The sequence below is a fragment of the Erpetoichthys calabaricus genome, chromosome 11, assembly GCF_900747795.2.
Source record: "Erpetoichthys calabaricus chromosome 11, fErpCal1.3, whole genome shotgun sequence".
In the NCBI taxonomy this organism is placed as follows: Eukaryota; Metazoa; Chordata; class Cladistia; order Polypteriformes; family Polypteridae; genus Erpetoichthys; species Erpetoichthys calabaricus.
Genome location: NC_041404.2, coordinates 143,617,683 through 143,631,375, shown reverse-complemented (window position 1 = coordinate 143,631,375; position 13,693 = coordinate 143,617,683). Strand labels below are relative to the sequence as shown.

The 13,693-nt window shown below is 43.6% G+C and overlaps 3 protein-coding genes across 6 annotated transcripts in view; 1 reads left to right on the top strand and 2 right to left on the bottom strand.

Annotated features, from left to right (window-relative positions):
• rsph10b (radial spoke head 10 homolog B) overlaps positions 1 to 2,690 on the bottom strand; it is a 34,557-nt gene extending 31,867 nt beyond the window's left edge. For all 4 annotated transcript variants that reach the window (XM_051933650.1, XM_051933651.1, XM_051933652.1 and 1 more), the window contains exons 1-4: positions 2,559 to 2,690; positions 1,751 to 2,067; positions 540 to 615; positions 383 to 451 (exon numbers count right to left, since the gene is read on the bottom strand). In XM_051933650.1, coding sequence (XP_051789610.1) covers positions 383 to 451; positions 540 to 615; positions 1,751 to 1,992 — 387 coding nt within the window. In that variant the 5' untranslated portion in view covers positions 1,993 to 2,067; positions 2,559 to 2,690. The remainder of the gene's footprint in view (positions 1 to 382; positions 452 to 539; positions 616 to 1,750; positions 2,068 to 2,558) is intronic.
• The window catches only part of LOC114661087 (parvalbumin, thymic CPV3-like), a 171,767-nt gene that overhangs the window by 140,067 nt on the left and 18,007 nt on the right, over positions 1 to 13,693 (top strand). The window lies entirely within an intron of this gene.
• Positions 10,504 to 13,693, bottom strand: part of pms2 (PMS1 homolog 2, mismatch repair system component) — a 36,182-nt gene continuing 32,992 nt past the window's right edge. Inside the window, exons 13-14 of the mRNA XM_028814203.2 lie at positions 12,879 to 13,048; positions 10,504 to 10,962 (exon numbers count right to left, since the gene is read on the bottom strand). Of these exons, the coding sequence (XP_028670036.2) occupies positions 10,819 to 10,962; positions 12,879 to 13,048 (314 nt within the window). The 3' untranslated portion in view covers positions 10,504 to 10,818. The remainder of the gene's footprint in view (positions 10,963 to 12,878; positions 13,049 to 13,693) is intronic.

Here is a 13,693-nt window from a genome sequence, read left to right as displayed (position 1 = left end):
GTATTAATCACAAAAGCAGATGACGTCTGCTTTCTTCCTTTTCTCTTTTTCCTCTTCTTCTTCTGCTTGCTCTTTTTCTTCTTCATGAAAGCATGTGAGTGCTGCGCCCCCTTGTGGCCTGCGTTATAACTAAAGACAACATGACTTGACAGATTCCCTTCACCTTCCAGAGGTCATTCTGTAAACCCAGAAATAACTGAAGTATAACTACGAAAAGGAGCTATATATAATAAAGTCTGGGCAACTCATACAGGCTAATTATACACCCAACTCCCCCAGCCCCCCCCCCCAGATAATATTTAGGCAAAAATATGTAAACCTGAGCATCCCCATCTGACTGGCCTTGAGGTGCACACAGTCGCTCTACTCATTGACCCATCACCTCATATTTTGTCCCATCACTCCAGGTGAAGGAGCCTCTTCCATGCATCAGACCCCCAGATAACATCCCCTAAAAGACAAGCACAGAGGAACAGGTGAGCAAGGCGTGACCAACTGGAGGGTCACCAGCACGCATGTTTATGGAGAGCAAATCCCACCTGGTATGTGTGGCCACCCTGGAACCAGGCCGTTCCTTCCCCTTCATACAGTCCACGTGATACCTCGCCATCGTACCTGCAGAGGGCAAAGGGCACTACTGAGGATGGGCAAGATGGAAAAGTCTAGAAGATCTGTGCACATTTTTTGGGGGTGAAATTTGCAACACAAAAATATTTTATGATTTGCAATAAAATCACATAAATAGCACTGCCTCTGTCCAGGCAGCCTTTCCCAGAATTACGGGTACCGGTCCCCAGGATTTGCCTGTCCATCATACGGCACTGCCACCCACACAAGAGCCCTTTTGACCCACCAAAGAACCTAATCTACAATGTGGGAGAAAAACTGGAGGACTCCTACGCCTACACAGATGCCGACAGGGGGTGCAAACCCCACACAAGCCAGAATTTGAACCCAGGTCTCTTTGGCCCTCCATGCCTTTGGGATGTCACACAAAAGTCCCAACAGGGACACAACATGTACACCACACTCACTGAGGCAGGGGTGAGCCTGGGGTTCAAGGCCGGATCCCGGGAGCGGTGATGGAACATTGCGACACATTTCAGATGAAGATTGTGTATTTGTCCCATAACAAGTCCAGCTGATCCGGTTTTTGAATGGGTGTCTGTTAAATGGGGTGCACATATTTCGGAATTACAATTTTTGCATAAACCTAAGTGTAAATGCTCAGAAAGAAGAAGCAGTTCAGGACAATTGGTCTGCTTTTCATCTGGAATTCTCACACCTGGAACTAAGGCATGAAAAGAGCTGCATAAAAAAATAATTGAATTACACAGTACTTGTTTAGTGTCCATCATGAAAGGTGCTATATAAAACAGCTTAATTGATACTCTGAGAGTGTATACTGGGAAATGTCCGTCCATCCTTCCATTTTGTAACCCTCAGCTTTCGGTTCAAAGCAGGAACCAAACCTGGACTAGATGCCAACCCATCTTAAGGCAGACTCCAGTCCACATTCATGTTTGTTCTACCAATTAACCCCTATCAGTGGCTTGGGAATGTATGAAGATCCTTACTGACACTGTGTAAAAGTGCGGGCACCGGAAACATGAAGGCAGCACTAACCGCTGCACCACCATACTGCCCATGTGAAATACAGTCCCCAAAGGTACAGGCATTCAAATTCAGGACGAAATAAGAAAAGCCAACATGACAGAGGAGAGAAACCAATCAAGGGGAACAGGCTTACCGTTCTACGATGAGCTGGGAGAGAAGGGGTTCCTCTGAGAGCTCCCGTGGCGGTTCTACCGGAGGCGGCACAACATCTGGCGGGGACTCTGCAGGGCCGACCGCTGGCTCCTCCTCCTCTGGGACGGACGGCGTCAACGGGAGCCCCGACTCCGACGTCACGCTGACGCTGCTGTCCAGAGCTTTGCCGGGTGGAACCTCCGGGCTCTTTTCCTGTTTCTTCTTCTTAGCTCCTTTTGCCATCTTCTCTAGACGTTGAGGTTGGGTGGGAGTCGGCAGTGATCGTCTAGATAGTTCTTCTTCAAGTCTGTTGAAGGTCTGAAACGAGGACAAAGGCAAAACGTAAAGAGAAACGAAGACCTAAACCGCACGTTTTATGAGGGAGTGGGAAAGAACGGCATGTAGAGTTCTTCCTAGGTGGGGAAAAAAACAGAACTGGATAATCGAGCACCCAGATCAATGCCAGTAAGAGTGTACACCAACCGAAATCTGGCATGCGACTATGAAAGCTCCACGGTTACAGAATATGTGAACAACAAAGGGAACTGGCGAGTCCCCAGCAGAACAGCATCGCCTCAGGACCATCCCTCACATCTATGATGCTGACGGCGATGTTGACGACCACCACCTTGGCACCGCTTCTTCAGCTGGTACCTCTGTTCGACAGCGGCTTTCCAGTTCACATTTGCGCATGCACTAACTTGGCTGTGCCCCCAGAAGACCGGACACAAATCGTAGCGGCTTGTTGACTTGAAAGAATTGGTAGTAAATGATTGGTAAATGTTTTAAATATCCATTCTTTTACACACCTGTCTGGAATCGAAATATTTAGCTCGCAAAGGTGTGCAAATGCACTGTCAGTTTTTACGGAGTTCAGTCTGGAAATAAGCTGCCAGGAAAACGTGAAGCCGCACATCAGTCCACGCTCTCGCAATAGCGACATAGCAACAGCTCCGTTACCAAGGAAGCCCACACAGGGCTCGAGTAAGAGGCGTCCAGAGGGACAAACTGCACGTGAACGCGTTTTCCGCGGTTTAAACTTTTATTATTTTGGTATAAAGCAAGCAATCTAAAACTGCATTTTACGATTTCTAAATTATTTTATTCCCTGTCACGTATTTCTCAACGGTACATCGTATCGTACTTGTGTACCTTTGAGCCCCTTTAATGCACTGAACGCCTTGCGTTTCATGTACAGAGTGCAACATGGACCAAAATCAGGAGGAAGACTTTTCCTAGTACTGCGTATTTAAAGTTGAAATTTTATACTTATAATACAGTATAATATTTTTATTATACATTATTGCACTATAATTTGCCGGTAATTATTCCCAAGCTATATCTTATAAATCTATTAATTTTTTAAATAGAAATCCAAAAATTTAACATGTATATAATGAATCCATTGAACCTATCCCAGTGCAGTTCAGGAAATAGAATCATGTGGCGTTGTGGTTAAGGGTTTGGACTTCAAACCTTCAGGTTGTGGGTTTAAATGACACTGTGTGACCATGAGCAAGTCACTTCACCTGCCTGTGCTCCAACTGGAAAAGTGGAACTGCCAATGCGGAATATTCACTAAACATTGGACTACATCTCTTTCAAATCTGAGGCAAAGAAAACTGAATGCCAGGAGGAGACCTCTTAAACACAGGGAGAACATCCAGACCTCACACAGAAAATGTACGTAGTGACCAAGCCATCATGAGGAAACACAATGCCGACTGCACCTTCCAAATATTCGGTGTTATTTCTGTTGGAAATGCACATATTTTACTTTATGGATTAAATTAGTGACAACAAATGCTGCTTTGAAAGGGCAGAGAGGTGGCACTGTGTTCAGATAAGTGCCTCACAGGTCCTGTGGTAGAATCCCAGATTGGTTCATCTTTCAGCATGACAATGACCTGAAGCACACAGCCAAGACAATACTGGAGTGTCCTTGAGTGGCCGAGCCAAAGCCCAGACTTGAACCCCCGTATAACATGTGAGGAGACACCTAGAGATGACAGTTTACAGACACTTCCCTTCTGACCTAATGGAGATTCAGAGGAACCGACAGGAAGAATGAGATAAATTGTCTAATCTAGGTGTGCAAAGTTTATAGGGACTCACCCAAGAAGAGTCAAAGCTGCCAAAGGAAGGGGCCTTTACAAAATACCGAATTAAAGGTCTGAATACTTCTACTGTATGAATGAGAGATTTCAGTTTTTTACTTTTAATAAATTTACATACATTTCTGAAAACGTGTATTCACTTTGTAATTATGTGTTAATAAGTGTAGATTGATGGGCAAAAACAGCAGATTTATCTATTTAAAATTAAATCTGCACCATAATAACGTGAAGGGGTCTGAGTACTTTTGAATGCACTGTAAAGAATGAAGAAGGTAGAAAGAAGAGCAACAACATCTGCTGAGCATCAGGCGCATCACCAATTAATGCAGGATCCAGAAAACACCAACAAGAACAAAAGAGACATTTGTATTGACAAACCAGCACTACCTTGGAAGGTTACATCTCCAATGTGATCAGCATTAAGCTTTAATTTTTCATGGTGAAAACAATGCACTGTCTTGCCAAAATGGCAAAGTTCAGCTTGCGTTGTATGAACCACCACATGTATTTGATGTTCGGCGGTCCACAGGTTTCCTGATGATAATAAAAACTGATAAAAAATGAAAATCTACAATTACAGAGTTACTGGGGAGCTCAACAAGATGGCACAACACAATGCCCAAAGAAAGCTCGATAGGTATTGTGGTTATGGTATTGAGGTGTATAAATCGCCATTGAGTCCCACAGTCTGCCAGACCACACACTCTATAAAATGTGTGCAGCAGTATTAACCAAGTGCATGCTGGGACTAAAGGGCCTGTTCTCCTCTGAGGGACTCAGCTGACCTTCCATCCATCCATTATCCAACCCGCTATATCCTAACTACTGGAGCCAATCCCAGCCAACACAGGGCACAAGGCAGGAATCAAACCCCGGGCAGGGCACCAGCCCACTGCAGGGCGTACACCCACACACCAAGCACACACAATAGGGACAATTTCGGATCGCCAATGCACTTAACCTGCATGTTTTTGGACTGTGGGAGGAAATCCACGCAGACACGGGGAGAACATGCAAACTCCACACAGGGAGGACCCAGGAAGCGAACCTGGGTCTCCTAACTGCGAGGCAGCAGCGCTACCCACTGAGCCACCGTGTCGCCCCTCGGCTGACTAATGAGGAGACAATTCTCTTTTTTCTCTGTTAGTTAGAGAGCCATGTGGCCAACGTAACTGGCTTATTGGAGAAGAGTATCAGACACCACGCTAGTCTCAATGGCAGTTCTGATCACTCAAAGGCAGTCTATTTATACTTAGCATGTTAATAAGCAAAATTCAAAAAAGTTTAACTTCTTTAAATCAAATCAGAACTTAACAGAAACCAGTGATTCAAGTTAAATAAGGAAGCCTGTTTCGTATCTTGTAACCCAGCACAGACATATCTGATAATAGCTGAAGTGTTGGTGTAAGCACCTCTTGACAGTTGTAGGTGCCAGGGAGGAAGGACGGGCATCCTGTCTGGAATAAAAGATGGATTCTTACTCAGCCAGGAGGCCATAATGGATGTATTGAACGAATGGGCATGCCAGGAGCAGTTAATTCCCCCAAACAATAGGTGGCAGTGTTCCTCAGAGCTAAACTCGATTAAGACCCCTGAAGGGTGGCACGGAAGCCGCAGTCCGCAAGTGAAGATGCTCACAAAAAAGGACTTCCAGATCTGCTTCAGAAAGTGGCAAGAACAATGGGGTATGTGTGTTCAAAGAGATGGGGAGTCATTTGAGGGAGATAAATTGCAATGTGTCTTTTACTGTAATATTTTGTTTATTTGAATATTCTTTTCTCCTTTGATCAAACCTCATAATTTTGTATTTTGTTTTTCAAATACAGTTGGTCACTGATGGTGAAAATGAAATTATTTTCATTAATATAACATGAAATCTTCAAATCGGACTTCAAAGTACCTTAACCTGAAACTTGCTCCAGGGGGCGCTGTGCAATGGCTGACCCTGCATTCTGACCCCCTATAGGTCATACAAAAAGACACTCCCCCCAACCCACCCCCACCCCCTCCAAGATTAGCAAAGCATATCAAAACAAAAAAGGAATACCTTATTGTACAAGGACCGAAACGATGTTCCTTCTTCTCTCTTTTCCATAGACGCTATTTGCAAATTAACAGGAGTTAAGGATTATCTAAAGGTTTGCCCTGAACAGAAGTGAGGCAAACAAAGGTTCAGAATAACAGAACAAGACACACAATAACCGTCTCTCATACAGAATTACAAAATAAATTCATTAAAAAATGGAGAAGGCAGGCTCAGTGATGGGGTGCTGGTGATAGTGGCAGAGGAGAAAATGAAAGACAAAAGTGACAGCCATTATGAACAACACTGCACATCCTCCCTCTGACACAACAGCATGGAGGACTTTCAGTACCTACGGCCAGAGGCTTTATAGCGCCTCACTAGGACTGCTGTCCTGTCTTAATTCAAGTCACAAGTTTTTTTTTACTCATTCTGCTGTGTATACGAGGGTTGTTGTTGCTGTTATATTTCTTAAGTTTCAGTAAATTATATTTTTTCCCCATAGAACTGCGTTTCCCAGCCTGAGGGACTTCAGAGGGTGCAACCAGGAGGAAGGCTGTATCGTGATTTGCCGAAATTGAGTGAGGTGCATTGTCCGACTTTATTGCGGTGCAATCAGTGTCTTGCAGCGTGCAGTCATTTATTAGTTAGTGTTCCTATTCTGTGGTATGAAAAGAATAAAGCATTACGTGCACAACTGTCACCTGGGAATGAGCCACAGAAATGCACATTGTTGCCGGTTTTATGCTGTGTGAGAAGCATTTGTAAAGAAGAATAACTTTTTTTTTTTTTTTTTTTTTTTTAAGAGAACACATTTTGGAACTTGCAGTGATCCAAGAACTTGGTCTAGTTTTGGTTTCTGTGCAAGCCCTGATCACGAAATGTCACTGATTTCAATATTTGATTGACAGTGTTGACAGGTTAAACAAGGGGGACGGAATTGAATGCAACACCCGCTGCTTACATTCAGTCCACCTGTCCTGATTTGCGACACATCTGTTTTTGAATTGCAGTGCAAGTGTTTTTGGGGGACAATGCTCATCAACTCTATTTCATTGCTTAGTGGCGCACCTGTTGCTTCATGGGGGTCTCCAATTCCCCCAAACCCCTCGATCGTTGACCGTGTGTCATTTCTTCACAGGGCTTGATGCTTTATGGGATACCATAACCCTCCCAGGGATCATCAATCGAGTGTCTAATCTTCACAGAGGATACATTTACAGAGTTTTAAAAGATAAATTGCTCAATTTATAAATTTTACGTACCGTGAGTTAAAAGTGCATTTATTTTGAGTTCAATTTATTCACCCAGAGTACTGTATGTGGTTCAAAAATTACAAATTTGACCCCTTCATCTTCAAATATGATATGACTTTTGTAGGAGGTGCAAACATAAATCAAACATTTTCTAGGGGTGCGGGACGGGGCAAAGAAAAAGGTTGGGATCCCCTGTCGTAGGATAAATAAATGCACACCTTCTGTTCTATACACAGATGTAAGGTGATTTGAAGTGAGTGTAGACGATGTGTAGTGGAGAGTAATATATATAATGATACTGTACAGTATATGGTGATAATTACCTTGTAAAATTGGCTTTATTGATTAAGTTTGAGCTGCACATTTAATTTAATTGTAATAATGCTTAAGTGGAAGTTGGATAAGCCAGTTATTGTTTATAGATAAGATGACTTCTGTGGGACATGAAAGACAAGCCGGTTTATTCCGGCCAACTGGCCTGAGGGAATACAGGGGGGCTGATATGAAAGGACGGAGATGGAATGGAGGCCGAGTCACACCGGAGAGGGAGCTGAATACACCACAGCATCACTGGTCCAAGAGACGTGTCAAGGACCACAGGACTGGTTAAAGGCCAAGGGCTAAGAGAGAGGCTCAGTGTCCCTGCTACTCCATCCGTAGACATGGCCATGTCATGTCTCTCTACATCATACCATTCTGCCTAAGGGCCATGCTGGAGCAGAGATCAGTCAACATACCAAGACAGAGAGTCACCTGGTAGCCTAAGCAAGTAAGTTGAACTGCTTATTATCCGGGGTGTATTGACATTACTTTGCCAACTCTCATTTTACTCTGCTTATATTTTGGGCACCACTGGAAACCTTAAGTTAATCTATAAAGAAAATGTATAAAGCTTCCCTCCTGCCTGTTCTGGTAATCTTATTAATTTCTTCGGGTTAAAGGGTATCACTTTAGATTAGGTGATCCAAATATGCTGTACTTACCATGTAATTACTTATATTTAATTATAGAGTAACTAGGTGTTATTACCTTGTACTTACTGTGTAATAATACAGTGTAACACTATAATTAATTACTCAGTTATACAGTGATCCCTCCTCGATTGTGTGGGTTGTGTTCCAGAAGTCCCCACAAAAGGTGAAAATCCACGAAGTAAAAACCATATGTTTATATGGTTATTTTTATATATTTTAAGCCCTTATAAACTCTCCCACACTCTTATAAACATTTCCCACACAGTTATACAACATCCATCCATCCATCCATTTTCCAACCCGCTGAATCCGAACACAGGGTCACGGGGGTCTGCTGGAGCCAATCCCAGCCAACACAGGGCACAAGGCAGGAACCAATCCTGGGCAGCGTGCCAACCCACCGCAGGACACACACAAACACACCCACACACCAAGCACACATTAGGGCCAATTTAGAATCGCCAATCCACCTAACCTGCATGTCTTTGGACTGTGGGAGGAAACCGGAGCGCCCGGAGGAAACCCACGCAGACACGGGGAGAACATGCAAACTCCACGCAGGGAGGAACCGGGAAGCGAACCCAGGTCCCCAGGTCTCCCAACTGCGAGGCAGCAGCGCTACCCACTGCGCCACCGTGCTGCCTGTTATACAACATAAACCCTTTATATTCTCTTAGATATTAAGTAAGATTCGTTTAAATTATGTATGTAAACACACTGTATATATTATAATTCCTTTAGTGTTACTTCTTAATATAACGAACCATGAACTCATTGATGCCGTAATGGTGTCCTATAGCTGTTCCCTTCCTTCCTTCAACATATCCAAAACTTTTACCTTTTCTGCAATCGTTAGCATCTTCCGTTGGCGCTTGGGCATGGCCCCGGAAGCAGTAGCAGATCGTTTTGGAGACATAATGAAGGGCTTGACTACACACAAAGATAAAAACAAAACAGCACAAACATTAACTCTTTACACAGCGAAACACGTTGATGCTGAATGAGCGAGATGAGATGCTGGCTAACGCAAAGCGGAATTGAATGCTGCTCTCCGTCGCTGAGCCAATCAGCACCCAGGAACTTAACCGCGTGCTCTGATTGAGTAGCTTCTCAGCCATCCACCAATAGCGTCCCTTGTATGAAATCAACTGGGCAAACCAACTCAGGAAGCATGTACCAAAAATAAAAAGATCCATTGTCCGCAGAAATCCGCGAACCAGTGAAAAATCTGCGATATATATTTAGATATGCTTACATATAAAATCCACAATAGATTGAAGCCGCAAAAGATTACTGTAATTGCTATTCCACAATTTTTAAAAGGACGTATGTATATAATCTGTAGAATAACAATTACAATAGAGTGCTTAACCACAGCATTATATTGTGTTACACAGTAAATATAAGGTAATAACACCTAGTTACTCTGTAATTATACAGCTAATTACACAGTAAGTACAGTTGAATTAGGGACACCTAATCTGTAGTACTAGGGTGTTGTACCGTGTTAGCCATTATGAATGTAGAGAAAAGCCAAGCAAAATGACACCTTTTATTGGCTAACTAAAAAGATTACAATATGCAAGCTTTCAAGGCAACTTGGGCCCCTTCTTCAGGCACCTAATCTAAAGTGATACCGGTTATAGATGTAAAAGAAAGGGGGGGGTTGGGGGCGGGGTTAAAAACAAAAGCAGCCAACCCTGGCAGTGACCAGGCTGGTAGGAAGAAACATACAAGGTCGTGGCGCGATTTCCCGAGGGTGATCCGACTCACAAGATCCTCACTGTTGAGGACCAGAGCAGCCGGACCAGGCTAAGGGGATGTCCACGTAACACCTGGCTGTGGCAGATAGAAGGGTCACTTCTGGAGGGTGGGACTGCCGTCTGTCGTGTGGTGGGTGTGCCAACACGATGTACCAGTGCATGGTCCCCAACCTGACCTGAACTGACTGGGATTTTGGGTATTCTTGTCAGGTCTGCATAATAGTGCCAAAGGGAGAATAGGGTCACCCTAGGACAAAACATGTGGGTCTCAGATATAGCACAGACAATGATGGAAATACACCAGCTAAAATCAAATGAAACAGCACCATTTGAAAAAATATCGAACCTCTAACAGAACACATGGAGCTTCGCCATTGAGATGCCCCAAGAAGTTGCTGCTGCACTGGCACCGCCAGCTGCTTGCCAACCATTCTTGGTGCACAGGTCAGACTCCTGAAAACCTGCTACAGCACAGGCACAACACACCAGTTGCTAAAGGAAGTTCATTAATTAAAACTCAACAAATGTACGCTTTATTTTTGCCCATCATTTAAACAGGTTTTTACTACTACTAATTAAGTCGTTTCCCTTTGTTTTACTGTACTAGCATACTAACTGATGAACCCAAACACATTTTAATGACAGTCATTTATTGTAAAATGCAAGTTGTAATAAAACAAAAGGACACCTTTAAACTCTGCTTTGTGCTCTTTGGAGTCCAGAGGCAATGAATCATTTTGTTTCAAAGCAGTCATTTCAAACCAGCAAGATAAAGAATGCAATTTAAAATCCAACAAAATGGACTAAAGAGCTTCTTCCCCCAGGAAAACCCCGAAGGATGCCAAATATTTGCTAAAAAGAATGAAAAAGAAACGCTCATTTATGAGGAAGCCGGATGGTTTCACAAAGCAAACGAGCAGCTTCATTCCACCTGGTTCACTCCGTGCAGATCATGTCGAGGTTGGCTAGATGTCTCATGGTGGGTCGCCCATGGGGGCAGTTCCAGGGATGTTCGATTTCCCCCATGTGTGTCACCAGTTTTTTCATCTCGCTGGCACTGAGTGCAGTTCCAATCATCACCTGGTAACAATGGAGGGAGAAATGGGACTCAACAATCAGAAATTCTCTAAAGAGAACATTCAACAAGGATGGGCTCTTGGGCACAAATTTCTGTGAAATGATTTCTGGTGGTTAGTCTTAATGAAGCCACGAGTCCTAGCAATCATCTGAAAATTAGTTTTACATTTAAGTTTCCATAAGTCAAATGAGAGTAAGTTCAAAAGGTTGAATATTTTTAATTGCCTGTGGGTGAAAACATGAAGCTGCCCGCCAGTCTTGAAAATCACCTCCAATTACAATCAACTGACCAGTCATTTCAGCATGAGGCCTCACAAGCACACCCTCCCTCAGAGGCAAGGACCCCTCTCAACAGCATACTGAACCCAACTGAGATTACAATTAAAATAAATCATGCTTTATAATCTTCACCACCCAATTCTATGACTTCAGTTTAGTTTGTTCGTTACTTTAAATGGCACTGTACGCTGCCATGCCACTCAACTAGTGTGCTGTGCTCAAATCCTGCACCTGCTAGCTCTCTGCGTGGAGTCCCCACATTGAGATAAGTTCTCTAGTTTTCTTCCAAAATCCCCAGACAGGTTCATGTCAATGTGGGTGTGTGACTGAATCCTGAGTTGGACTGGCACCCCATCTAAAGTTGGTTACAGCCCTATACCCATTGCATCTAGGACAGACCACATGTGCCATATTCCCCAATCTCTGAACTGTGCATTATTTTCTATATGTTATGTTTGGTTAAGTGTCACATGGCTGAATAAGTATTGGAATTCAGCCAGGAAGACAAATACATCCAATACACGGCACAATGAACCACAACAGGGCAATTCATTTTCTCCATTCAATTTGGGCACAGGTGTCTGGACTGAGAAAACACCAACATGTTAAGTCCACTTGCCAATTTCATACCCCTCCTTGAATTTAGACAGTCACCTGATTCCACTATTTTTTTGCCTAAAGGATGCAGTGGGTGTCTTGATGCTGCTCAGCATTTGCAACAAATAACCTGCCATCTAGCTATCATTTCAGAGATGAACAGACAAAGTACCCAGGTGGCGTTAATATTTATGAGTGGGAGGAGCCTATTTAGCAAGTCTCATTCCTTTCTTAACTTCTTTCTGTTCTTGAAGGTTACGCTATGACAGATGAAAAGAACTCTACATTGTTAGAAAGGAAAGAAAAGGAAGTCAAGTCCACTCTTTGAATTCAGCTAACTGATAAAAAGGAAGGTGCAACATGGTGGCACAGTAGGTAGCGCTGCTGCCTTGCAGTTTGGAGACCTGGATTCGTTTCTTGGGTCCTCCCTGCATGGAGTTTTCATGTTCTCCCTGTGTCTGCATGGGTTTCCTCCCACAGTCCAAAGACATGTAGGTTAGGTGCATTGGCAATCCTAAATTGTCCCTAGTATGTGCTTGGTGTGTGGGTGTGTGTGTGTGCGTGCCCTCCAGTGGGCTGGCGCCCTGCCCAAGGCTTGTTTCCTGCCTTGTGCCCTGTGTTGGCTGGGATTGGCTCCAGCAGGCCTCGGTGACCCTGTAGTTAGCGGGTTGGATAATGGATGGATAGATGGATAAAAAGGAATGGGTGATCCTTGGTGAATCTCTGTGATCGTCTGAGAAAGTGTGCGTGTCAAGTAATAAGATACCCACTTAATCGAATTATAGGGTGGGAAGCTGTCAGAGCTCACCCCAGAAGCATCAGGAACAAGGCCATTCCATCTCAAACCACATTCATGCAGACGCCCACACTCGCTCATAGGGTGGCCAATATTAACGCGCACATCTTTGTGGTGTGAGAAGGAAAAACCAGTACAGACATGGGGAGAGCTTGCAAATTATGCACAAATTGGTACGGAGCAAGAATTTGAACCTGGTTGGTTATGCCTCAGTATATGCCGAGGGACAATTCCATCCTATACGTACCGACTTGCGGCAAGCTCTGGAGGCAAACATCTGCCGCACTCGAGATGGCCGGCACATCACGCCAGGGCAGTCACTCAGCATGAAGATCAGTTCTTCAATGTCTGAAGGGCCAAACGTCCAGTTCTTGCTGGTAGGGAGGCGTGTTAACTTCACTCTCTCCATGACGGGAGCTTAAAGAGAAAACAGTGAATATTTGTACTGATGTTTTCTAAATTCAGGAATGTCTGTTTTCAAGTGGCTACAGATTTAGTTAAGAAAAGAAACCGACACAGTCACTGGATCACACAGGAAGGCCAGCACTGAGCTGAAACAGGAAATGGACACCTTCTGATTTTTTAACCTTTAAGTCTCCGAGTTACTTTATGGGGCATACTGGGATTCAACAGCCAAACTGGCAGCTGCCAGGAATCAATGTCCTAAACTTATGGTGCACATGACCACCTCTTAGGAAGGTATGGAGACAAAAGAAAATCAGCTAAGCTGCCCAAGATATTGATGGTGAAATGGGAGTCTTCTTATTGTACAGGTGCATCTCAATAAATTAGAATATCATCCAAAAGTTAATTTATTTCAGTAATTCAATTCAAAGAGTGAAACTCATATATTATATAGATTAATTGCACACAAAGTGATATACTTCTTTTCATTTTACTGATAATGGGCTACAGGTAATGAAAACTCAAAATTCAGTAACACAGAAAATTAAAATATTACATAAGACCAATAAAAAAAGATTTTTTAATACAGAAATGTTGGCCTACTGAAGAGTCTGTCCATGTACGCACTCAATACTCGGTTGGGGCTCCTTTTGCATG